Genomic DNA, 26,196 nt, shown 5'->3' with positions numbered 1-26,196 from the left:
ACGCGGAAGTTTCTCCTGCAGCGGGTGAAAAATTGCGCAAAAATGCCCCTTACCGAGCGCTTCTGTGTACCGTTTGTATCCGGGACGACTTCGGGGGGCGTGCCGCGTCGTTCAAATCCAACCGGAACAAACGGAAAGCCCCATTTCCGTGGGGAAAACACCATCAAGTACGAGCGCCCATCGGAAGCAAGGCGATCTGGCGGGAGTAAGCGACGAAAAAGGCTCGAGGAATCGGCGAACGCTTGGCCCGAAGAAGCGATTCCCTTCCGGCGTCTCGGCGCTTTCGGCTGGACGCGTCCTGTCGAGAATATTTCCGCCGCTTTTCGAATTTATGAGCGGGTTTCTGCGCGAAGCGGGGAGTGCGCATGCGCGGGCGGATATGCGGATTGGCGCCGGCGCCGCAGCTGATCCGCTCTCGCTCATTCATTCTTCCCCCCCTCGCAGGTAAGACCAACACTGCGTCCGACGAGCTCTTTTTTGATTGATTTTTTTTTTTTTTTTTTTGGGGGGGGGGGGGGGTTATGCGTATTTCAAACCTCGTCTTCACAGTTGAAGTTGTTTATTTGCGTCGTGAGATCTTTTCGTCTCTCGTTTTGTCGTTCAAACACGGGGCAGGCGACGGTTTGCGCCACAATAGCGCGCTTTAACTTGAAAATGCGCCTTTTTTATGACTACTTGTAATACCAAATGATCCCAAAATGTCCGATGTGTGTGCTCCAAGTCGTTTTATCGTCGTACTTGTTGCCATTTTACGCTTTTGACGACTGTGTACACAAACGACAGCCTCGTTCAAAAAAAAAAATAAGTCTCCCCCTTTTCCCTCCCCTCTCGTCTCCAAAACTACTTTTTCTGTTGTTCTACGTGTAGCGAGTTGCAGATGGGACCGAAGAAAAGTTTCGTTGTTGTTTTTGTTTGAATTATGTGTTGTTAGCAGAGTTGACCCAGATAGCAGCTCGGCTAGCAGCGGCTAATTACAGGAGCTTCCCTCTCAAACTTGAGCTCGCTTTTAAACATGTTTACCCGCACTTAAATGGCCACTCTTGCGGTTGCTGTGGACGATATTAGTTTGATGACATTTTTGAGAGGGCTGTAAAGTTGACGAGAGCGCCCGTCGTGCGGCTTTCGGGGCTACTTTGTGCCCTTTCGAGGGGGAGCTTCCACAATCCTCCCGCTTAACGCTGGCCGAATTGGCGCCTCTTTACGTTTGTATTCTCGCTTAAAGTTGACATTTCGGACGTTCGCCCTCGCTCAAAGTACGCCGAGGGCCTTTGCGAACGTTTATTCTATCACAGGGGGTGAAAAGTGTGCGTTTAAGTGTAGTATTTAGGGATTTTGTTTTGTTTGGAAATGAGGGAAGAACACCCCCCCCTCGTCTTCCTCAGTGGCGTCAGCCCGAGTCTTATATTCGGTTGTTTTTTTTTTTTTTTAACATTAAATCCACCATTTTGTTTTGTGTCGTCCAGTTACGTGTATTTGATTAGTTTTTTTTTCCAGCGTTTTTTTGTCATTACTGCTCAATTACACTCTGACATGTGTTCCACCGATGTGTAATACAAGTGGGACTAGGAGCTTCTGTATTTATATTAGCCTGCTTTTGCCCTTTGAGCTTCGTACAACAGTATGATTTAAGATTCAATTATGAATATCAGAGTCACTGTAATACATACATACATATATATATATATATATATATATATATATAATACCTAACTAATAATATCTATATCACTGATGTCAAGTAATGAATGTAAAGGTCTCTTCATGATTTTACATTCAATATAACGTTTTTGTTTCTTATGTATAACTTCTAACAAGTGAAATAGGCCTTAAAAAGATTTTTTAAGCGAGTTGGTCTGTAAATGTGTCTGACTTGTGTTCTTCCTGAAGACTGCAATGTAAATATGTCGTAATATAGTAATAATGCCAAAACGTTACAAATCCCAACCAAATACACAGGTTTGCTTGAAACTAAGCAAAATGGTGACTCTAGTAATAGTAATAATACAGTAATAGTAGTAATAATAATTTAGTTATACATATATATAATAATCTAGTAAAAATGAATGTACAGGGGTTGACTGCCCACCTGTCTGACACTAATATTCATCATTTCCCATTAAAGCCACCATTTTGTAATGTTTTGTCATTACTAATTTATAAGCTTTCAAATGAATGTCTCCAGACCGGTGATGACTTTGGTTTGGAGCATGCGAGTCAAATAGGACACCCGGGGGTCTTTAGTACATAGGTGACGATCAACTGCCGCGGCCCCCCACCCTTGTTGTCGGTCTGGGTCTCAAATCTTACTGTTGTGCGCTGACATTTTGTGTCTTTTGGTTGTTGCAGCAGACGCACCAATCCCGTCACCTCAACCATGTCCAGGCGCAGGTGAGCAACCGGTGCTGCGGGATGAGCTCGGTGGGATCTCCAAGGAGGGAAGCGGGTGGGGTCGCCCTCCCACCCGCCGTCTTCTGCGTGGTGGGATTAGGGTGGGCCGGGTGGGGCGAGACCATTATCACATTATTTAAACGTGTCCCCGTGTCATCTGTAAGGCTGATGACCGTGCATACATTTCTATCATTAATGCTATTAAGTTGTAGTAACAGGAAACGCACCTGATAATTGTGGGTATGGGTGAAAATTTGCAATATGAGACTTTTTTTTTTTGAGTCTCTTAGTAGTTTGACCCCTCCCTATGATACTTTAAACACATCTATGATCAGTCATAATTGTGCAAAGGATAGAAATAGAAAATGGATGACGATTATGATCATGTTCATGTTTCTGCATAGCGACCGCATCACCCTTCAAACCAGAGACTCAAACATGCCCGAACCCGCCATCAGACCGCCACTGAGGAAAAGGAAGTGCGAGGTGGGTTATCATTTTCGCAAATCACCAATATCCATCCATTTTCTTTTGCCGCTTATCCTCACGAGGGTCACGGGGAGTGCTGGAGCCTATCCCAGCTGTCAACGGGCAGGAGGCGGGGTACACTCCTAACCTGTTGCCAGCCAATTGCAGGGCAGATAGAGACAAACAGTCGCACTCACAATCACACCGAGGGGCAATTTAGAGTTTTGCATGTTTTTGGGATGTGGGAGGAAACCGGAGACAAGCCACGCAGGCACGGGGAGAACATGCAAACTCCACAAAGGCTGGGCCGGGATCAAACCCGGGTCATCAGACTGTGAGGCTAATGCTTTACCAGCTGATCCACCATGACGCCAATCACAAACATAATTAAAAAAAAAAAAAACAACGTTAAAGGAGCCATCTTTAATTTTTTTCAACAAAATAAGTTATTTGGTTGCCTGCACTACCTCATGGCTTGATGAAATTAGTCTGTTTAGAGGGGTTCGGCCTGCTTCATGCAAGCGTTGCAATTCGGCAGCAGTTCACCCAATGTCAACAAACACTGTTATGTAGTTTGTCACGACTTGAAAGAGCTTTGGATCTTCACCCAGCCTCTTAAGGTTGACGAGATCCGACTTTTGAATCAGAATTATGTCAACGCAATACTCAATATCTTTAGCAGACACATTTTCAGAAATGGGCAAGAAGCCATTTTCACACCCATATAAGCTAATTGTGTGCACTCTATTGAAAAGTGACTTTTTGTGTAACATGTTTCTTATCTGCTCTCCTCTCCGACTTGGCAGCCCGCTGCGAAGAAGACGCAACCGTCTGTCAAGAAACAAAGCTGCTATGAAATTCAGGTTTGTGTTTGACGTCATCAGCGCACTGATTGTTTTGTTTCCCGATGACGGCTTTCCTGCTGCTTCTCGACTCCTTTTATTCTGCAGTGATACACCTAATCACTAGCTTGAAGTCATTTTTAAATTTAGCATCACATTATCAATTTAAAAAAAATTCCCAACTTGTTTGCTACAAGAAAAAAATCTGTGTCCGTGTAGATTTTATTTTTTAGATTTTTAATCTTGGTTTTGGTCATCCAAAATGTTAAATCAAGGCAATTAGACTTCTTATTTCTTAAATGTCACTTTTTCTTTTCTTTTTTTTTTCCATTAAAAATGAGGTGGTCAATTAGGTTGTGAGCGAGCAAAGGGGTTCAATGACAGCAGTAGCGTTGAAGTGACCCCTTCTCGCCACACGGTGTCGCTACTCATAGCCTCCGCCCATTTGCTTTTTCCTTGTGTGAAGAATGAGGCAAGCTGAGCGTTTACGCAACAATTCCAAAACAGAATGTTTAAATGATTGGATGAATCAATTAAAAAAAAAAAAGGAAAGTTGTTCAGCTCATATCCAATCACAAATAGGGGAGGGCAATATCATTGCATAAATTAAAATACATTCAAAAGTCTGCAGGTAAAATGTAAAGGTTTAAAAATTCAATTCATCCATTTATTAGCTGCTTATCCTCACGAGGGTCACAGGAGTGCTGGAGCCTTTCCCAGCTGGCATCGGGCAGGAGGCGGGGTACACCCTGAACTGTTTAGCCGGCCAATTGAAGGGTGCATAGAGACAAACAACTAGTTGCAATCTCACAATCACACCTAGAGGCAATTTAGAGAGTCCAATTAACGTTTTTGGGAGGTGTGAAACCGGAGCGCCCGAAGAAAACCCAAGCAGGCACGGGGAGAACATGCAAACTCCACACAGGCGGGGCCGGGATTTGAACCCCAGTCCTCAGAACTGTAAGGCCAACGCTTTACCAGCTGTTCCACTGCGCTGGTGGATTAAAAAAAATAACAAATAAAAACGTACTTAGCACTGGAACCTTAGAAGTCATATTTAAGGATGGGAAGCATGAATTACAAGCAGGCGGCACAGTGGATCAGCTGGTAAAACGTTGGCGTCACAGTTCTGAGGACCTGAGTTCGATCCTGGCACCACGCGTGTGGAGTTTGCATGTTCCTCCTGTGCCTGTGTGGGTTTTCTTTAGGCACTTCGGTTTCCTCTCACATTCCAAAAAAACATGCAACATTAATTGGACACTCTAAATTGCCCCTAGGTGTAATTGTGAGTGCGGCCGTTTGTCTCTATGTGCCCTGCGATAACCTGGGAACAGGTTAAGAGTGTACCCCGCCTCCTGCCCGTTGACAACTGGGATAGGCTCCAGCACTCCCCGCGACCCTCGTGAGGATAAGCGGTGAAGAAAACGGATGGATGGTTATCTTAAAGCCTTTTAATCCTGTTTTAGATCTTTGCATGGTGGCCATGTTGTGTACGGTATGTCATTTTTGCATCTTTTTCTATTTTCTGGGTTGGGTGTGTAGAAATGTTGGTCGGAAGACGGCGCGAGCCCGTGCGTCCTCATCGAAACCCCGCACAAAGAAGTGGAGCCTACCGACCCGTCCAGCTTCAAGCAGTACCGCTTCAAAAACCTCTTCATCAAGGCCTCGCCCCTCCCTCGCCTCAGGTAAGGCCCCTTGACGCCGCCACAAGATGGCCGCCCCCATTTCCGGTGCGTCACTAATGACCGTACGACCGCGGCAGTTGGGCCAGCTCGGACGACGTGTGGATCAAGATGCTCAACAAGGATCTCAAGTACGTTCACGACAAGAGTTACATGCAGAGACACCCCAAACTGCAACCCGGCATGAGGGCCATCCTGCTCGACTGGCTGCTGGAGGTCAGAACTTTACGCGCGCACACGCACAAAACAAACACACGCTTATTAATTAATATACACGTGCACACATGCTGCTTTTAGACACGCTAGGACTGAAAAGGGAATGTTGCATTTTGAGTGGATTAGTAAGGAACCATGCAGTGAAGCAAATTCACATACCGGTAAAAAAAAAAATATATCTAGTATATACAGTATAAGCATAAGAAATTGATTTTCTAAATATTTATTTTTGTGTTTGTTGCTCAGGTAAGCGAGGTGTACCGGCTCCACCGGCAGACGGCGTACCTGGCGCAGGACTTCTTCGACCGCTTCATGCTGACTCAGGAGGACGTCAACAAGGACTACCTGCAGCTCATCGGCATCACCGCGCTCTTCATCGCCTCCAAGATTGAGGTCAGGGGTCATCCTCCACTGGTACACCCGCTGCCGTTCAACTCGGCTTTATGCATAAAGCACTCTGGAAAAACAATAGCAGGGCACAAAGAGAAAACGACTGCACTCACAATCGTACCTACGGGCAATTTAGAGAGTCCAATTGGTGTTGCATGTTTTTGGAATGTGGGAGGGAATCGGAGTGCCCGGAGGAAACCCAGACAGGGACGGGGGAGAACATGCAAACGCTCCACAAGCGGGGCCGGGATCGAACCTGGGACCTCAGAACTGTGAAGCCAACGCTTTACCAGCTGATCCACAATGCCGTTCCGGAAACTGACTTGTAAATTTTATTCATTTATATATATGTAAGAGAAATTTTATTTTTTGTGTGTGCATAAAATAACTTTTAAACTGCTGTTTTTATTAATATTTAGATCATTTTTATTTAATATAAACATGAGTGGATTGTTTTTTAAATGTAACATTTTTATTATTTTAAATTGTTGTTGTATGGTTATTCCCCACCATTTAATGTAAATATCATGCATGATGCACACATCCATATTGCGATAGGCTCCAGCACTCTCGTGACCCTTTTGAGGATAAGCGGCTTGGAAAATGTATGGGTGGGTGTTTTGTTGTGCTGGCCCTTTGAATGTCTCTTCATGAGAATGTTTTCCTGCAGGAAATCTACCCGCCCAAAATCCGCGAGTTCGCCTACGTGACAGACGGCGCGTGCGACACGTGGGACATCCAGTGCACCGAGCTTCAGATCCTCAAGGTGGCGCCCCCGTTCCGAGCTGACCCGTCGACGCTTTTTTTTTTTTTTTTTTTTTTACTGGCGCGAATGTGATTTCCTCACCCTTGTCCTCGCAGGCGTTGGACTGGAACCTTTGCCCCGAGACTCCCATCTCTTGGCTCAAGCTCTACGCTCAGGTGGAGGCCCAGAAAGACAGCGAAAACTTCCTGGTGCCGCAGTTCTCGCAGGACACGTACATCCAGATCACGCAGGTAAGGTTGTATGTTTGAAAACGGGCCTTTTCAGTTGCTAGCATGCTAACAGTTGATGAGCTTCTTTTTGCTCACGTGCTAATACTTGAGGCCTTCCTATTTGCTAACATGCTCACAGTTGAGAACTTCCTGTTTATACGGGCGCTAACAATTGAGGCCTTCTCGGTTGAAAAATGTATTTAAATGACCGGATGATATGTTTAATTATGCAGTAAAATCAATCAGGAATGCGGAGGAACGGTGAGTAGGTCGTGACAGCGTGTGACTGAAATGGGCCAATCACAAGAGAGATGAGCTCCGTGGCTTTCTCCGTGCGGGAATTTATGTAGTCATTTTTTTGGCGTGTGCGTCGCACGCTGCAGAGATGTTGGCGCGGGGGGGGGGGGGGGGGGGCAATCCAGGGGTTGTCGACCGTGGGAGTATGAAGTGGTCTTAACAGTTGCTTACATTATACTCTTGAAAGACTTCCTGGTTGTAAGTGCGCTCTAACAATTGAGGCCTTCCTGGTGGCTGACAGTGGCTAACGTTATCCCATTGAAAGACTTCCTGTTTGCTAACGTTCTACCATTTAAAGGGGTGTCAAACTCGAGGCCCAGGGGCCAGATCTGGCTCATCAGATGATTTTATGTGGCCCGGCGAAGCCAAATCGAGAGCGTCAATTTCCATGATTCTTGTCAAAATCTGTACCAGAATTTCAAATCGTCTTATATCATAAATGACAAAGATGAGATATTACAAGCATTTTTGTGTTACCAAACGTGATTAGTTGAAAAACAAATGACCCTTGATTTCTGATGCCGAAAGTAGCTCATAAATTGATGTAAATATGATTAAATATTTTTGTTCCACAGTCATAACAGCCCTCTGAGGGAAACTGGAACAACAATGCGGCCCGCGAGAAAAATGAGTGCGACACCCCTGATTTAAGGCCTTCTTGTTTTTGAAAAAAAGTGCAGTTGCTAAGAATGTCTCCGTTACGTTGAGGCATTTCTGTTTGCTAACATGTGACCAGCAGAGGTCTTTCTGTTTTTTCAAAGATGCTCGCAGTTAAAGGCTTCCTATTCCTAAGCCTTTCTTACGTTTCCCTCAACACGGTTTTGTCCCCTCAGCTGTTGGACTTGTGCATGATGGACATCGGCTCGCTGGACTTCAGCTACAGCGTTCTCGCCGCCGCCGCATTCTGCCACTTCTCAACCTTCGACATCGTCAACAAAGTGTCCGGTACGTTGTGCAGATCTCACGCCACAGTTGGTCGGTAAATAGCAAGATTTTAATATTTTGCTTGTTATCATCCCTGTTTCCTGGTTTGGATCTTCTTCTCTTCTTCTTTTCCTTTCGCCTTGTCCCGTTAGGGGTGGCCACGGCATGTCATCTTAGATGAACGCGTATTTGTTTGGCACAGTTTGGATATTTTTTTACTCCTCGGCTTCCATAATTGATCATATCGGAACACAGAGCGCACAGCACTTTGCCGTGAACGTCCACTTTTTGTATGTGTTTGGTTTGACCTGTTGATAAAGTTTTCGTTCCTATCTGCACGGTTTCACGTTTTTCAAGCCATGCCCATATGAAAGAGTTTTTTTTTTTACCCCCGTAGTTTTTATCAATTTCTTCATCTTTTCGCTCCAAGATTTTTGCCGTACTGGCAAACGTGCAGACCGCTCGATAACATATGCGTACAAATACTGACAAAATACAGCCAAAATGATGCCGGAAATCGGAATGTTGTCGTTATTATGAACACCATATTTAATGCAAACAGATGGCAATGCCGTAAACAGATAGCGATGCCATTTTCCGCTATCACAGCTGTGACTAATTTCACGACGAGCGTTGCCAATAGATGCTAATTTCACAGCCTCCCCCCGTGTCAAGCCGTACCCCCCTTCCCCCCAAAATGTTCTCAACGGATTTACACATTTCATAAAAATGACATTTTCAGCTGAAAAAAACTGAATTCGTGGAAAATTCTCATCCCTGACTTTACACTTCAATTTTGTAGTCTAGATTACAATTCAAATGAGTGTTGATCACGTGCTAACGTGCTAGCAGTTGCTAACGTGTTACCTTTGTGCTAGCAATGTTCTATAATAATAGAAGTTTGTATCCTAATATATATATATTAAAGAAAAGTACAGTTGGATAGTTGAGCATTTCACATCTGACGCCATGCTAGCAGTGGAGCTCTTCGCGTGTGCTAAGATGCTAATGCGCTAACGCGGAGTGTTTTGCGTGTCAGGCTTGACGTGGGAAAGCGTGTCCGGATGCGTGCGGTGGATGAGCTCCTTTGTGGACGTGCTGCGCTCGGAGGACAAACCTCAGCTCAAGACCTTCGCCAAAGTGAACGACGAAGACCGACATAACATCCAGACGCACATCACCTACTTGGACCTCCTGGTGAGTCGACATTTGGTTTTGTCCTCCGTGAGAAAAATCTGCTTTTTGCATTTGTGTGCTTGTAATAACCAAAAATAGCCACAAAAAAGATGGTTTGAAGTCAGATTATGTATTATTAATTCGATTTGTGTATGTTTATTCACGTGGCTCAGCTGGTAAAGCATTGGCCTCGCAGTTCTGAGGACCCGGGTTTGATCCTGGCCCCGCCTGTGTGAAGTTTGCATGTTCTCCTCGTGCCTGTGTGGCTTTTCTCTGGGTACTCCGGTTTCCTCCCACGTCTCAAAAACACGCAGCATTAATTGGACATTCTAAATTGCCCCGAGGTGTGATTGTGAGTGTGACTGTCTATGTGCCCTGCAACTAGTTCAGGATGTACCCCACCTCCTGCCCGCTGACAGCTGGGATAGGCTTCAGTACTCCCCGCGACCCTCGTGAGGATAAGAGGCGAAGAAAATGGATGGATGAATGTTTATTCACATTAATGAAATCAAATGGACTGTTCTCGTTTCCTCGCAGAGAAAAGCTCAAGAGCGCCAGAGTAAGGACACCGACGACTGCCCGCTGTCGCCCGCGGTCGCCGTGGCGCCCGTCTTGACTCCGCCCAGTAGCACGGAGAAACCGTCCAACCACTGAACAAGGGAGAACCTCGACGACCTTTTTTTACCAGCCAAAAAACAAACAAACAACGAAACAAGTTGAACTTCAATCCATGAAATGAGATTTTTGTGAAAGACTTCCTCGGTGCTTGTTCTTCACGGAGCCTTTCCCGTCCCGTCGCCGGCACGGGAACACGCAGAGCTTCGCGGTGACCACTCGTTTCGTGTCTGTTGTTTTTCTGACTGTTTCATTCCTGTGAACTTGACCAGAGCCGCTTGCACGTGCCGCTACCAGCTCGTATTTATTGAGTTAGAAACAGAGGGAAAAAAAGAAAATTCAATAAGAATCTCGAGTGCTATTTATGACCACACGTCCTCATTTGTGCCTTTAGATGCACAAACAATTGTTTTTTTTTTGTTTGTGTACAGTTCCAGTTTTTGGAAGAAATATTCTTTTATATGGTCATCTTTTAAATAAAAAGATTTTAAAAAATAATGCGCGTCATTACTGTCCATTGACATCGGACTTAAAAACAGACGTTTAGGTTGTAATGTTGCACATTTCCTGGAACTTTACGTGGAACTGCAACATACAGAATGTTCACTCTATTGATTTTAGTTTCGAGAACCTCGAATATATCAACCAATAACTAAAAAGTAAATGGAACGCAAGTTCTAGCTCGTAGACTCGAGGTATTTTAATGTTTATGTTTTAATTTCCACATTTTACTCTCCCGGTCTACATTTAATAAAACATCTGTTTTAGGGGAAAAGCCATTTTTCTTTATTAAAATTCACGTACAAAAAGGAAATATTCCGTGTCAGGTCGTTACACCATGTCCATATTTACACCGTATCGTACAATTCAAAGAAAGAAACAATCACGCAAGTTTTCTAAATGACTGAAAAAGAAGCAGAAACACTCACACTTGAGGTGCACAGGAAAGGATTTTAGCTTTAAACTCGACTGGGAACTGAAAACGTTTACAGCCAAAATCATCTCCATGGAAACCGGAATCGTCTTTTTCCATTGGATTCGTCTTCTTCAGTCATCCGGATGAAAATAATTTCATTTTTGAACGTGGGCGGGGAAAGATTGAGTGTCACTCCCCATCAAGTGAGGACGAGTGATTGTTCTCCCTTTGCTTTTCTTTTTTTTTTTTTTTCCAAAAAAGTCCCAAGATAAAAGTACATTCCTAAGGCAGCTGAGGACTAACTACATTTTTATTCATTTTGGAAAAAAAAAATGCAAATAAAATCACCTGACCGCGGAAATGTTTGGACCCCAGGAACTACAATATTTTCAAATTTAGCTTCAGGAGAATTTATCAGCTCCAAAAACAAAAAAAAAAAAGACCTCACTCACAAGGTAGTAAATTAGTTACAGGAACTTTACGTTCCTAAAAAAAAAAAATAATAAAAAGAAAACTTTCAGGTGAGGACTTGGGATCTAAAGTTCTCTATAGTTCTTTAAAAATTCTGTAGAAATGTTCTATTGATTTTTTTTTTTTTTTAGCAAGGTGGAGCTCTTGAATGTGGTACTGATTAAAATACTCCTGGGTGAAAACGTGCAAATTTGGGGTTTGGGTGGGATCTGAAGCACTGAACATAAACGAGATTACAAGTACCAAAAAAAGAGGAAAACCCCAGGAGGTTTAGGTGGATTTCAGAGGGGGGAGGGGCACCTTCGAGAGGACCACATGACTCTGTTTGGAATAATAAAAAATATCAGATTTTTAGTCCCAACAACTACACTTAACAAGATTTTAAAAAATTCAAAAACTTTAGGTGGCAATTCAACAAAACGATGCAGTACTTTTCAGAAGACCAGGAACTTTTGGAGTTGAGTCTGCAGTACAGTTTTTCCTTCATCCGGATAATTCCAAGTACCAAGAACTAAAAGGTTCCGGGAACTTGAAGTGTGAAGGAGCACGAGGCATCCAAATCGTGAAATGATTGTTACCGCTATGTTGAACAACTTCACTCTGTCCTCTTCAAAGATGGCCGACGGCGTCCATTTTGTAATCCAACCTGTTTTGTGGAAAAGTAACGGAAGGTCGAGGACGCGAGGTGGCTCCCCCTAGTGGCTCGGAGGCCGTTTTAAGTCATGGACGTACGAGAGCGCCACCTGCGGGCGGTCGTACATGTCGCTCAGCGTCTGGAATTTGGGCCCCCAGCGCGAGAGTCGCTCGTACGCCGTCTCCTCGCCGTCGTCCTCTTCCTCGCCGTCGTAGCCCAGCGAGCTGAGACTCCCCGCCGGGGTTCCGGATCCTTCCTCCCGCCACACGCGGAAGACGTCCCGCGGCATCGCGTCGACGTCGTGGTCCGCCTCCCACACGATGCGAGACACGTAGCTCTTGAAGTCCACGTGGGAGCGCGACGACGACGGCGGCGGCGGCGGCGGAGGAGGAGGAGGGTGGGGGTGCGCGCGCAGGTGCGGCTGCGGGACGCTGAGGTAGGGGGCGCAGGAGGGGCCGGCAGGGCAGGGGGGGCGCACCTCCTCCTGCGAGCCCGGAGACGATTTGATGAGCGGGGCCGTCGTGCACGAAGACGACTGAGACAGGCTGGAGCACAGAGGACGCTTCAGCTCCGTCATGTCGTAGCCTTTCTGCGGGCGGAGAAAATGAAAAGATTTCATTTTCAATCATCATTTTGATTTCATTTTCTTTACATTGCAATACAGTCTACAATTAAAATGTACCACTAAAAACCATGCCCCAATGATTCAGTAAAATTGAAAAATAATGTTTCAAATAATGGATTCCCACCGTTTACATTTTTATGCTACGTAATTCCTTTACTACATAACCAATCATTCATTGAAATGTGTTTTTTTTTTGTTTCTGATAATAATATTAGAGTTCCTCTAATTATAAAAATTGATTTAATTTAATAATTAATAATCAACAAATTAAGGTACCTTTTAAACTGTCCATGTAAAACTGTTCATTTGAATGATAACATTTGTCATTTTAGAATTTTATTGATAACTTAATGACCATCTTTTTATTTCATATTTTAACATCATTTTTATGAAAAAAAAGATGAATTTTTATTGTTACATATTTTAGAATTAATTTAATATGAATTATTTCATAAAACGAATTAAATCCTTATTTTATTCTAAAAAAATAGTGCTTCAATAAATTAAATGATTCATTCTCATGTTTCATTTTTTAAAATAACATTTTTGCATTGGAAAGTTTTGTACTAACTGATTCTTACATATTCAACCAATAACTTCTAACTGTAATGAACCATTTCTATTAAAAATGAATGAAAACATGACCCATTTTTCACTCGATATATCAAAATAGAGTTCTAATAAAACAAAACATTTTTATTTTGACAAAATGTAATCCATCCATCCATTTTCTTTGCCGCTTATCCTCACGAGTGCCGGAGGGGTGGGGGTGCACGCTGAACTGGTTGGCAGCCAATCGCAGGGCACATCGAGACAAACAATTACACTCACAGTCACACCTACGGTCAATTTAGAGTGTCCAATTAATGTTTTTTAAATGTACAATATAAAAATTGTTCCAGGTAGCTGAACATACCAGATTTATTTTTCCTTTTTTTTTTTTTTTGTATTCCAGAAACTACAAAAGCCCCAAGAACTAAAAGTCCCACGAAGGTTCCGGTGGAAGGTAGCACTTTGGATAGTCGGGTCGACTCCATTTTTCTGTGTCCGCTCGGGACTCGGTTCGGGTACCTGATCCTGCTCGCCGCCGCCCTCCTCGTTGTAGTTGAGGATGTTTTCCCGGATGTCCTCCCAGCTCTCGTGCTCGGCCGGGATGTGGTAAACGCCTCGCTTGCGAAACTTGTTGCGGCTTCCTTTCTGGTTCCACACCGTCACCGCCACCAGCACGGCTATCGGGAGGAAAGGGGGGAAGGGGGTGGGGGGGTGGGGGGGAGGAGTTGAATATCATCTAAAAATGTGTAATAAATAAATAATAAACCCTTGTGAACTGTAAATATGTATATATTTTTTATTCACACTTTCTTAAAACACATTCATTGCCATTGACGGCTTTAGAAGTCAAGTATCCATGTTAACTGGGAAGGCTGACAGTGAATCATTTTTAATTATCTTCGATAAATAGAAATGCCATATTATTTATTCATCAAACTAATTGTATTTTAATCAATATTTGCAAAATTTGTTCAGAATATATACATTTTCTTTTTCTTTTTATTCCCTATTTAAAAGTAAGTTTTTATGAACAAAATCAATGAATTTTTACTTGTAAATATTTTAGAATTTAATATGAATTCTTCAATAAAATGAAAACTTTATTCTTTTATTTAATAATTAATTTTATCCTTTCTTCAACAAAATAATGCTTTAATAAATAAAATGATTCTTTCTCACGTTTCATTTTTTAAAATAACATTTTTGCATTTGAAAGTTTTTGTACTGATTCTTATATATTCAACCAATAATTTGCAACTGTAATGAACGATTTTTATTAAAGATAAATGAAAACATTACCCATTTTTCACTCGATATATTAAAATAGAGTTCTGATGAACAAAACAATTCAATGTCATTCTATATTTTTTTTCCTCCTTTTGGATGTTAAAATAACCACTTCAACTGAATAAAATAAAAATATGACACCGTATTTGTATGTAAGAATTTTACATGATTTAAGTTTAGTTTAGTAACCATTTATATAATGTGAATAACCAAAGCAAGAGTATTTATTTGATTTAATACATTAACATACAGTGATGCCTCACTTCTCGACCACAATCCATTCCAGAAAACGGTGGGAAAAGTGAATTGTTCGAAGATCGAATCGATGTTTCCCATTAGAATTAATGGAAAAAGAAATAATGCGTTCCAAACCTAAAATATTGGGCTTTTTAAAGCATTTTTTTTCGCTTTTCCTGATAATAAACTGCATAGTAGAAATACATGTATAGTTTAAATACTTTATATAATAAAATAATTGAATATATTTATTTTTTGCTTAAAATGTATGCTTTAGTAGTAGAATACGCTAGGCTGGGAGCGCATTGCTGTATCTGTAGCAACTCGCCCCCGGCCTTGGAAACTTTTTTTTATTAACAAAAGTGCAGAATAACTTTAAACAAGCAACCTGGTCGGGCCACGTGCAATATGTTATTTCCGGGTTTTTTCGGGGGGCGTTCGAGTACCGATTTTCGTTGGAAAACAGAAGCAAAAAAATCTCAAAGTTTTCCTTCGAAAACCGATTTGTTCGAAAAGGGAGACGTTCGAGAACCGAGGCTTTACTGCACTACAATATTTTAATAAACAACACACTAATTCATTTTCATCAAGATTTTTGTCAAATCATTACAATTTCTTTCTTTATTTGATGACATAATAATAATCATAATAATTGTGCAAGCAAAAGCAACTCACCGAAGAAAACGAGGAGGCACATGCTGATGGCCAGGATGGAGCTGGGGCTGAGGGCGGCCAGCCGGTGGCCCCGGTACTGGCCCAGCTCGCAGCGCTGCCCGCGGAAACCCTCGTGGCAGCGGCACCGGAAGCTGTCGGCCGACAGCGGCTGGCACACGCCGGCGTTACGGCACGACGCGGGACCGCACGGCGACGGCACGCAGCGCTCCGAGCCCGACTCGTCCATCAGCGTCACCTGACCGCCGGGGCACCTGCGAGACCCCGAGATAAAATAAAATAAAATAAAAACAAGCTGTGAGATACAAGTGACTTCGACTTACAATTTCATGTCATTTGTTCTTTTTTTTTTTTGACTTGCGAGTGAAAACTTGACATACCGTGCGAGTCCTGCAGGCACGTCCACAGACATTTTTGGGGAAAGGTGCTCAAGCCCCAAAAAAAGGACGCCCAATGCCAAAATGATTGATACACGATCAATAATACTATTGATAAAGGAAGTTCAAGGGAGGCATCAGGGGATATAATAAGCCAGTAGTTCAAATGGCAGGTTTTTTTGGTTCGGGGAGGGGCCGCATCATATGTACAATATTCCAAAGGACTGAAATAAATGTCTGTCAGATTTCAAAGCACTGGCAAAAATTGAGGACAGAGAGAATATAATATAGATACCTCTTTATGTTTTAAAGTATTGAATAAATAAATTATGGGTTGTAGCAAAAAACTGCACATTTTTCATCCAGGGTAAAAGGTCAGCTGCGTGAGCACCACCTTGTGGCTATGTGAGCTCTAACTTGGTAGCAGTCAACAAAAACCCAACACAATTAGCAGCAGTTTGGCAGATTGTTCCAAAAAGAGGCTTCAAGTTTTTTGACGCCATCTTCCCAGAAGATTTCATGTCAAAATAAACACAACAAAGCACGTTTTCCTTAGAAATGTCTCAACGAGATTAATACTAACACACAAAAAAAAAAAAAAAGTGCTAAAGATTAGCATTAACTGTGATCGAATTATAATCCTTTAGGGAATGCATATTCAAACACAAACGGTGAAGGAACACACGTAGCCAGACAAAATCACACGCACTGTATAATCCTGCACAAGTAGTTGTTTACAAGTGTTATTTTTTTTTGTGTGTGTGCGTGTGTACCTGCACTGGTGTTTCCTCCACAGGTCGACGCAACGCAGCGGCTCGGCGCAGGGTTGCGCCCGGCAGGCGTCGCTGAAGCAGCCCAACGTGACGCCGCGCCTCTCCAGCACGCTCACCAGCTCGCCGCCGCTCCACCCGTCCAGAGGGAGCGCCCGGCCGTTGAAACGAACGTCCCGCAGGCAACCTAAACGAACACACGTTCGAGATCATTTCATAAATCGACTCACAAACAAAATGAAATGCCACATTGGGGCGAATGAACATTTGAATCGATGCTACACTCATTTTAATGTTCATCCAAGCCACATTTCATCTGGTGAACGTTCACTAGCTTTATGCTAACAAATAATGCAAAAGGCCAGAGGCAACAACAGACATTAGCGTAGACATTGCGGGTGTCAAACTCGAGGCTCGGGGGCCAGATGCGCCCCGCGAAGGCAAACCACGCGTGTCAACTTCCATGATTCTTACTAAAATCTGTACAAAATTTCAAATTCTTACATCATAAATGATCACTTAGAGATGTTGCAAGCATTTTTGTGTTGCCAAACATCAACACTAGTAGTTGAAAAACCCATTAGCTTTGATTTCTGATGCCAAAACTCGTTCATAAATTTCATGTGTAAATATGATGAGGCGATGAAATAATTTTATGGTTTTGCAGTCATAATGGCCCTCTGAGACAAACCATAACGACAATCTGGCCCGCGACAAAAATGAGTTTGACACCCCTGTTCTAAACCTCCAGATAAGTGCGACTTTACACGCAACAACACAGACAAACAGAACATAGAACATCGCTTAAAAGTCTGATCTAGTGGGGGCGTCGTCAATTTGCTGTGGCCTCTCTCACCCTGAAAGTCTCCGTCGTCGCCCCCGTTGGGCCCCCTCCCCACCGTGAGGCTCCTGGGGTCCACCACCAGCTCCCGCCGGGTACCCAGCCGGGCGCGGGCCTCCCGCGAGCCGCCGCCCTGCTCCAGTCGCAGGGCGAACAGGTTGTCGTGGCGACTGAGGCCCACCAGCACCCACTGGCCCACGTCCACTCGCTGACCCGGAAGCCGAAGGGCGTGGGCCCCGTCGCCCAGGTTGGCCCTGACCGAGATGTGGCCCTCCGCGATCTGAGCCAAAGCCGTGACAATATGATTCTATTTTGAATTCTTTCATTTTTAACTGCCTGTACCTCAATTTGACCAATGAAAATAATGACTCGCCGGTACCTCCAACACAATGTACTCGTCGGCGTCCCGAGACGTCACGGACAGCAAAGTCCCCGACGTGGCGCGGGTGCGCAGGAGCAGCTGGACGTCGGTGCGCCGGTTGGGGCTGCCCCCTCCTCGGAGGTGGAACCTCAGCACGCTGTTGGAATCCAAAGAGAACTCCGGAACCACTGAGGGGGAGAAACCACGGTTTAGGATTACCGGAATTTACGGCCTAGGAGCCGCCACTTTTTTCCACACGCTTTCAACTCTGCCGCCGGTGATGCGGCTAATTTGTGCATTTTATCTAACGGCTGTAAGGGGGCACTAGAGCGGAAAAGTGACACTGGTGGAATATATGTGCCGAGGAAGTGACTTTTACTGGCATGTTTTTTTCCAAACGGCCCTGTAAGTGCTAGCGTGTTGCTGCTGTGTTGTCTCTGTGATTTTTACAGGTATGTTTTTTTTTTAACCGGCGCTGTTACGGCCACGCTAACGCTAGTGTTGCAGTAGCATTAGCGTTGCACTAGCGTGTTTCTGCTGTGTGACTGCCGCGTCTCCGTGATTTAGGTATGTTTTTTTTTTTCTTTTAACCGGCCTTGTTAGCGCTACGCAAGCGTTAGCGTCGCGCTAGCTTTAACGTCGTGGTAGCATTAGGGTCGTGCTAGCATGTTTCTGCTGTGTTACTGCCGCATCTCAGTGATTTAGGTACGTTTTGTTTTTTTTTAAACAGCCCCGTTAGTGCCAAGCTAGCGTTAGCGTCGTGCTAGCATTAGCATTGTGCTAGGGTTGCGCTAACATTAGGGTCGCGCTAGCGTGTTTTTGCTTTGTTACCGCATCTCAGTGATTTAGGTATGTTTTTTTTTTTTAGCGTGGCGCAAGCATTAACGCCGTGCTAGCGTCGCGCTAGCGTATTTCTGCTGTGTGACTGCCACGTCTCAGTGATTTAGGTATGTTTTTTTTTTTTTTTTTTTTTTTACCGGTGTTGTTAGCGCCAGGCTAGCGTTAGGGTTGGGCTAGCGTGTTTCTGCTGTGTTACCGCATCTCAGTGATTTAGGTATGTTTTTTTTTTTTAACTGGCCCTGTTAGCGCAACGCTACCATTAGCGTTGCGCTAGCATTGGCGTACCGCCAGCATTAGCATGTTTCTGCTGTGTTACCGCCACATGTGATTTATGTATTTTTTTGTTTAACCAGCCCTGTTAGCGCCACATTAGTGTTAGCGTCGTACTAGCATTAGCGTCCCGCTAGTGTGTTTCTGTGGTGTTACTGCCGCGTCTCAGTGATTTAGGTATGTTTTTTTTTTTTTTAATCGCCCCTGTTAGTGTTGCTACTGTGTTGCTGCCGTAGCTGTTTTTTTTTTTTTTTACCAGTATGTTGTTGTTTTGTTTTTTTTTTTTTTACCACCCCTGTTCATGCTACCCTGTTGTTGCTATGTTAAACTAAGCTAAGTAAGTAAGTTTCTTTCGGCTTGTCCCTTTCGGGGTCGCCACAGCGTGTCATCTCAGATGAACGCACAAATGTTTGGCACAATTTTTACGCCGGATGCCCTTCCTGACGCAACCCTTCTCAGGGAGTGGAGGCCCCAGTGGGATACGAACCCACAACCCCTGGTTTATCAAACCAGTGCTCTAACCACTGAGCTACAGGGCCTATGTAAACTAAGCTAAGGTATTAAAACTTTGAAAACCCTCCTCGTGTACTGTCTTTGTTTGTAAATATCTCTTGTTTCAATGTGGGTTTCAACGTGGACACTTGCGGCTTGTACACGCGTGCGGCTTATGTATGTACCAAATGGTCTTTCCTTTACAAATGTACTGGGTGAGGCTTTTAACCAGGTGTGCTCTGTCGGCCGGAAATTACGGTACCCGTAGATGCCGTAAATTGGTGGACCACCACGAGTTTTCTTTTCTCAATTAACTTGTTGTCATAACATACCATAATTTCTCCAGTATATTGCACCCTGAAGTATAATGCGCATCCCAAAAGCTGATCTTAAAAAAAAAAAAAAAAAAATCAGGAAAACCCTTCTACCAGTGTACAATGCGCACCACCAATTTGCCGCTACCCATATGCTCAGAATATAAGGAATGTTCTATATTAATATTTTGTTTGGTTTGTATTTGTATTGTTTTTCAAAAAACTATCCGTATAACAATCATTAATAATAATGTGCATGTGCCGATGTAAATCGTAAAATGCAAGCTCCCCGAGGAGATCATAGAGTTCAGGTTGGGGACGCACATTACCGTAATAAATATAAACGTGTAAGATGAGAATATCATATCGAAATGTATGTGTACACGTTCTTTTACCACGTACTTTTACCTGTATACGACTATACAGTGTAATTGCATTTTTTATTTTTCATCCTTACCTAAATATAATGCGCTCCATTCACTTTTTGAAAACATTTTGGCAAAATGTGCGCATTATTTTCGAGAAATTACAGTAGTTGCGTGGCACCAAGATGCCGCTGTACGGTGCCAAAGAAAAACTTTGGGCTTTGGCCTCAGTGCAAAAATCATAAATAAATGAGTTATGCAGCAAATATGAGAGGCTAACACACACACACACACAAAACACCAGAACAATCCAAACAAATCAGATACAAAATATCAAACGCAAATGGAACACACCCAACCCTCCCCTCGGCACAGAACACGGGCAGACACGCAAAAACCAAACGGGCACCTGCGTCGCACTTGTGCCCGCCGTGGCCGGGGTGGCACTCGCAGCTGAAAGCGCCCCAGTCGGCGAGGCAGGCGGCGCGAGCCCCGCAGGAGGGCCCGCCGGCCGTCACGCACACGCCGTCCGTGGCCCGGCACCCCGGGGTGCTGTCCACGCTCTCGCCGGGCTGCTCCAGGTCGTACACCTGAGTGACGACCGCACACCAATAACGATCAATCGTAATAACACGACGTATTTTTTTCACGAGCGATCACGCGGGTCCGTAGTCCGCCTCTTCCGAGCGCACCTGCGTGTCCGCCGCCAGGTTCCGGATGCAGCCGCGGAAACTCGGGTAACGCGGCCGAGGGGACGTCTGCTTGACGCCGCCCAGCTGGAGCGGCTGATACACATTCAGGTACCTGAGGAAGACGAAGACCAGCATGAAGAACGGGTCGGTCAACGTGCTCCCCGCGAGTATTTCTGGGCCCGGCGCTGGCCCGCTTCTCACCTCTCGTTTCCTGGCGTTTGTCCCGCAACCCTGCAGCTTGACTCGTCCGTCTCCCGGGGGTCTCCCTCACCGACCCCCTGCGGCTCGTTGACCGCCGCCCCCGAGCACTGATCCAGGACCAGCTCCACAGCCTAAATGAAACGCATTGAGAACTCGTTTTCAGCCCCAGGAAGCAACCGTGTACACATTTTTAGGTTTTACATTGATGTATTTTGCATTTAAGTACTTATTTTGCACTATTTTGTTTTACTTTCACACTACCTTTGAATCATTTTCACTTTTTTTAATTAAATTTTTTTTAACCCTTTCATGGGCAGGGTGGCAATTTTTTGCCCTATTGAGATAAAAGTCCCCTAACAGGCCTAAATCAAGGAAATAACACTTATTTTTCCTTTATGGTTAAGTTATATGATAACTTTACTAATTTATAATCTCGTCCCAAAAATGGGACGCTGCCCGCGAGAGGGTACTTGGGTTTTGTTAGTAGATCATCCCAAAAACCAGAATCAGAATCAGAACACTTCAATATTTTGATATACTGAAGGATATAATGCGTGAAAATCACGATGTCCCAAAAATGGGACGCTGCCCACGAATGGCTTAATTTTGCAGTTGTGTACATGCCAGAGTTTGGACTTTTAAGTACATTTCAGAGTTCATACTTCATAAGTTTGATTTTTAGGGGTACTGCAACTTCTGTACTTTTACATTGAAGTACATTTTGTACTTACAGGAAAACATTTCAGATGAAGTTTTGCTTTTGTACTTAAGTACAAAGAATGGACATTTTAACATTTACTTTTATACCCGTGTACTTTTCAGAGTGCACTTGAAAAAAACAAGTACATGACAGAGTATGTACTTTTTTACTTTTACTTCATTGAAGGAGTTGAATTCAAACATTGACTTTTTCCTTCAAGCGTCTGTACTTCAACTCAAGTACAGATTGCAAGCACTTTTGTCGAAGTATAAGTTTCAGCAGTAAAGAGTTACTCGTTACTAGTTACTAGTACCGACCTTGCCGTCGCTGAAGACATCGAGTCGGTGCCAGCGATGGTCCGCAACGTTGGATTTGGGCGGCAGCTGCAGGGTCAAGGTTCCGGAGCCGTGGTTGACGTTGACGACCGGGACGCCTCTCTTCAACTCTGCATGGAAACATACAAGGACATGATTTCACTTTGTGATTACGTCGACGGCCACTAGGGGGCAGCCATCGACTGCAGTGTTGAAACCAATTCAGAAGAGTCATTTTTGCAGCTTTTCCTCAAATTGGTTAAAGTTTATGGATTCATTTTTCGTTTGTTTGTATTCAATAATCTCATGAAATATTCATTTATTGCAACAACTAAAATGTAAAAGTATTCCCCCCTACAGAAAATGTTACTCATAAGGATAAGGTTAAAAAAGTTTTGGGAGAGAGAATTTTGTAAATGTTTTTGTATTTTTATTTTGAATACATTTCCCAAAATCAGAAGAAAACTTGAATCGCCTTTTACCCCTCAAACCTCAAACAACAATCTGAGAAAAGTACACATTTTTGAAAATGTATTCATGAAAATAAAAGGTCGTTTTATACATTTTATAAATGCATTTTATTCTGAAATGAAATAAAGTGGGGTGGCACGGTGGATGGTTAGCACATCTGCCTCACAGTTCTGAGGGACCGGAGTTCAACCCCCCACCCACCCCCCCCAATAGAATTTGTATGTTCTCCCCGTGCCTGCGTGGTTTTTCTCCAGGCATTCCGGTTTCCTCCCACATCCCAAAAACATGCAATATTAATTGGACAGTCTAAATTGCCCCTAGGTGTGATTGAGAGTGCGGCTGTTTGCCTCTATGTGCCCTACGATTGGATGGCGACCAGTTCAGGGTGTGCGCCGACTCCTGCCCGTTGACAGCTGGGTTAGACTCCAGCACGCCTACGACTCGTGTGAGGATAAGCAGTGCATAAATGGATGGATGGAATAATTTTTTTTTTTTACCGCTTCACTTTTCCCACAATGGAATATACAGTAAAGCCTCGGTTCTCAAACGCCCTCCTTTTTTTAACAAATCGGTTTTCGAATGAAAATGTAGAGATTTTTTTGGTTCTGTTTTCAAACGAAAATCGGTACTCAAACGCCACAGACAAAACCCGGAAATAACATATTGCGCGCGGCCAGACCAGCTGACCCACGACGCATTTTGTTGTGAATTAAAGCATACATTTTAAGCAAAAAATAAATATATTTCTTCAATTATTTTATCACATAAAGTATTTAAACTATACATGTATTTCAACTATGCAGTTTATTATCAGGGAAAGCTAAAAAAAATGCTTTAAAAAGCAATTTTTTTTAGGTTTGGAACGCATTATTGCTTTTTCCATTCATTGTAATGGGAAACATCGATTCGGTTTTCGAACAAATCACTTTTCGAACCGTTTTCTGGAACGGAATGTGGTCGAGAACCGAGGCATCACGGTATTAGGTTTTAAAAATGTTTTTTCCAGATAAACAGCTAAGTTTCCATTTCCTCCTCCAAACCTTTTCTTCAATTCTTATTTTGCAGTGCTGAGTGGGGAATTTTACGGACCCCCCCATGTTACAATAAGGCTATAACAAAGTGACTGGCTGTGAATGCTTTGTGTCTGCACAGTAAATTGATGGGCTCGTGCGTTTAACTGCTGTGCTAGCTGATGAATCCCATTAAAAAAACAGCACGGAAGCGGCGGGTCAATTCTTCCGTGCCGCTTTCGATATCCTCATGTCCGCCGTGCGTGTCGGCCCCGCTTTGGCGTGCGCCATCGCTATCGACGCTTTAATGACAAAAGCTCTCTAGCGATCAATGAGGCGGCCATATTTGATTCTACCCCCCCGACCAGGAAACGAGAACAAGCCGGCGGGTGGAATAATTACATAAATTTAATGGCAGCAGATTACGCAAGATGTGTCTGGGAAAAGAGCGGGGGCGGCGTCGGGGCCGGTTAATCCTATAACGCCACATCAGGACCACCGGGAGCTGACATTAACGTCCCGTGATGCTCTTTGTCTGCTGACATGCCACATTGATCCAATTCCATTGTTGCGGAGAACGAGAGCATCAGCATGTTTGCTAAGTACAAATTCAAGTTTCTCGGATCTACGGGCAGGGAGGCCTTTTACGGAAGTACGCAAGTCAAGAGAGCGGAGAGAAATCGGGTTGGGACAAGCCGAAAGTCGCGACAGCAACAGTCCTGAAGGGGTGTGGCGTAGTTGGTCAAAGCAGCTCCTCGTGAGCGTTTTCAGTCACATCTTGTTTTGTTTGTTCTATACACGTAGCTCTATACAGCAGACATTGAATTCCAGCCACGGACTCACCGATAGAAATGAAATCTTGGGGCTCTCCCGGCTGGGGGGCAGGTCCGAGCGGCCCGTTGTAGAGCAGCAGCCCGTCGGGCTCCGCCGTCAGGAACTCTACGGAGATGTGGCTCTGGAAGCACGGCGCTAAGGGGGGGAACCACGCGTAGCCCCCACCCCCGAAACTGTGCTTGGTCTGCTGGCACTCTGGCCCGTCCAACATGGGCGGACACTTGCACCTGACGCACGGAAACATTTGGCACGTCCATCTTTATTGTTATTATCGTGACTGCTACTTGATGGAGTGAAGACGTAGACTGCTACATTGATCATTTTAATTCTGAAAGTCTCATTTTAACCTACTGTCAAACTGTCTCACCCACCAACTAGCTGAATAACCTACAATAAATAACATCGGAAGAAAAAAAAAAATCTACTAACTGCTGTAATCAACTAACAACTGACCATCTGATTAGCTACTTTCATAGAAAGGATTACTGTAATTTCCTGGTGGACTATATGTGCCGAGGAAGTGACTTTTACTGGTCTGGCCCTGTTAGCATTGCACTAGTGTGTGACTGCCGGGTCTCAGTGATTTTTACCTGTTTTTTTTTTTTTAACTGGCACTGTTAGCGTGGCGCTAGTGTTAGCATTAGTGCAGTGCTAGTGTTAGCCTAGAGCTAGCGTTAGTGTAGCGTTAGCGTAGAGCTAGCATTAGCATGACGTTAGCATAGAGCTAGCGTTAGCGTAGAGCTAGCGTTAGCACGGAGCTAGCGTTAGCGTTAGTGTGAGCGCAGAGCTAGCGTTAGTGCGGCGGCACAAGTGTTAAATTCTGTACTGTTTTTCTTTGTAAATATCTCATGTTTCAATGTGGGTTTCAATGTGGGCACTTGCGGCTTTTACACAGGTGCGGCTTATTTATGTACCAAATGGTATTTCCTTTACAAATGTACTGGGTGAGGCTTATAACCAGGTGCACACTGTAGGCCGGGAATTACGGTACTTATTAATAAACTATCTAACTCTCACGCATGCATGCAAGCACTAACTAACTAACTAACTAACTAACTCCGTTGAACATAAACCTGCCTCAGAGGTGAACTTGACTCGGCTGGCCGCTCACCCACCTGTACCCCAGCGGTCCGTCCTCGCAGGTGCCCCCGTTGAGGCAGGGGTTTCCGGGGTAAGCCGAGCAAGCCGGGTGCGCGGCCTCGCGTCCGCGGCAGCCGCACCGCGCCGCGGTCTTGGCCCGCAGGGACACCAAAGACACGTCGCCCGCGCTGAGGCCCGCCGGGGTCTGGGCGAACGACACTTGGGTGGAGCAGCCCCCGGAGCGGGCGCAGTCTGCGTGGGGGCAGTCGTCCACGCCAACCTGGCAGATGGACGTGCCGAGCACGGATTCCAGCTGAAACAAACAACACCCGAAAAATGCGGAGCTGATTCAAATCATAGAAATACTGGCAATCAATACACAATATGTCAATATGTCTTTGGATCTGAAGATTTAGTCCTGTGTTCGGATTGGACTTTAACATAATGATTGGGGCATTCCAACTGGGGTTTCTGAACAGATTCAGATGCTCAGGCTTAGGTGCTAGGTTTAGCCCTCCAATTTATATTTCAGTTTTGTCTTAATGAATGAATGAAAATTCAGATTATCCAAGCGGGGTGTGTAGAATCTGCCGTTAAATCCAAACTGTTTGACCTTGGCGGACGTCTCGATCTGACATTTTAGCGCCGGTGCGTGTACGGATGACTGACTCTTAGCACGTGCAGTTGGGGTCTCGAAAGCGACTGCTGTCAAGCTTTTAAAGCATCTTAAGTATTCATGTACACGCGTGCACAAGCGTGTGCGAGTGTTATACAGCACACGTGTGTCACATCGACATCCACTTAGTGACGCACTTGAACGTTGAAAGGCCTGTCGAGTATTGACTCACTGTGTGTGTCAAATGCTTGAAGTGAACCAACGCAAAGGAATCTTCAACT

At 44.3% G+C, this 26,196-nt stretch overlaps 2 protein-coding genes across 4 annotated transcripts in view; one reads left to right on the top strand and one right to left on the bottom strand.

The window, feature by feature from the left end:
- The first annotated feature begins 71 nt into the window (after positions 1-71).
- Positions 72-10,433, top strand: ccne2 (cyclin E2). Of its 2 annotated transcripts, none has more exons than XM_061820010.1 (12): positions 72-444; positions 2,347-2,388; positions 2,793-2,874; positions 3,663-3,719; positions 5,241-5,383; positions 5,461-5,596; positions 5,843-5,989; positions 6,657-6,752; positions 6,848-6,982; positions 8,092-8,203; positions 9,222-9,379; positions 9,896-10,433. In XM_061820010.1, exons 1-12 carry the CDS (start codon positions 332-334, stop codon positions 10,010-10,012), a joined length of 1,338 nt encoding a protein of 445 aa, XP_061675994.1. In that variant the 5' UTR covers positions 72-331; the 3' UTR covers positions 10,013-10,433. The 2 variants fall into 2 exon arrangements, with proteins under 2 accessions (XP_061675994.1, XP_061675995.1); XM_061820011.1 differs by lacking the exon at positions 72-444 and adding an exon at positions 2,171-2,248.
- Positions 10,434-10,748: 315 nt separating this feature from the next.
- Positions 10,749-26,196, bottom strand: part of si:dkey-22o22.2 (neural-cadherin) — a 124,950-nt gene continuing 109,502 nt past the window's right edge. For both annotated transcript variants that reach the window (XM_061820373.1, XM_061820375.1), the window contains 12 exons: positions 25,335-25,612; positions 24,229-24,446; positions 21,908-22,035; positions 20,891-21,021; positions 20,690-20,801; positions 20,407-20,587; positions 17,735-17,904; positions 17,371-17,635; positions 16,518-16,701; positions 15,371-15,621; positions 13,691-13,848; positions 10,749-12,583 (listed from right to left, as the gene is read on the bottom strand). In XM_061820373.1, coding sequence (XP_061676357.1) covers positions 12,056-12,583; positions 13,691-13,848; positions 15,371-15,621; positions 16,518-16,701; positions 17,371-17,635; positions 17,735-17,904; positions 20,407-20,587; positions 20,690-20,801; positions 20,891-21,021; positions 21,908-22,035; positions 24,229-24,446; positions 25,335-25,612 — 2,604 coding nt within the window. In that variant the 3' untranslated portion in view covers positions 10,749-12,055. The remainder of the gene's footprint in view (positions 12,584-13,690; positions 13,849-15,370; positions 15,622-16,517; positions 16,702-17,370; positions 17,636-17,734; positions 17,905-20,406; positions 20,588-20,689; positions 20,802-20,890; positions 21,022-21,907; positions 22,036-24,228; positions 24,447-25,334; positions 25,613-26,196) is intronic.

The sequence above is a fragment of the Syngnathoides biaculeatus genome, chromosome 5, assembly GCF_019802595.1.
Source record: "Syngnathoides biaculeatus isolate LvHL_M chromosome 5, ASM1980259v1, whole genome shotgun sequence".
Classification (NCBI taxonomy): Eukaryota; Metazoa; Chordata; class Actinopteri; order Syngnathiformes; family Syngnathidae; genus Syngnathoides; species Syngnathoides biaculeatus.
This window is presented reverse-complemented; position numbering and strand designations above follow the sequence as displayed.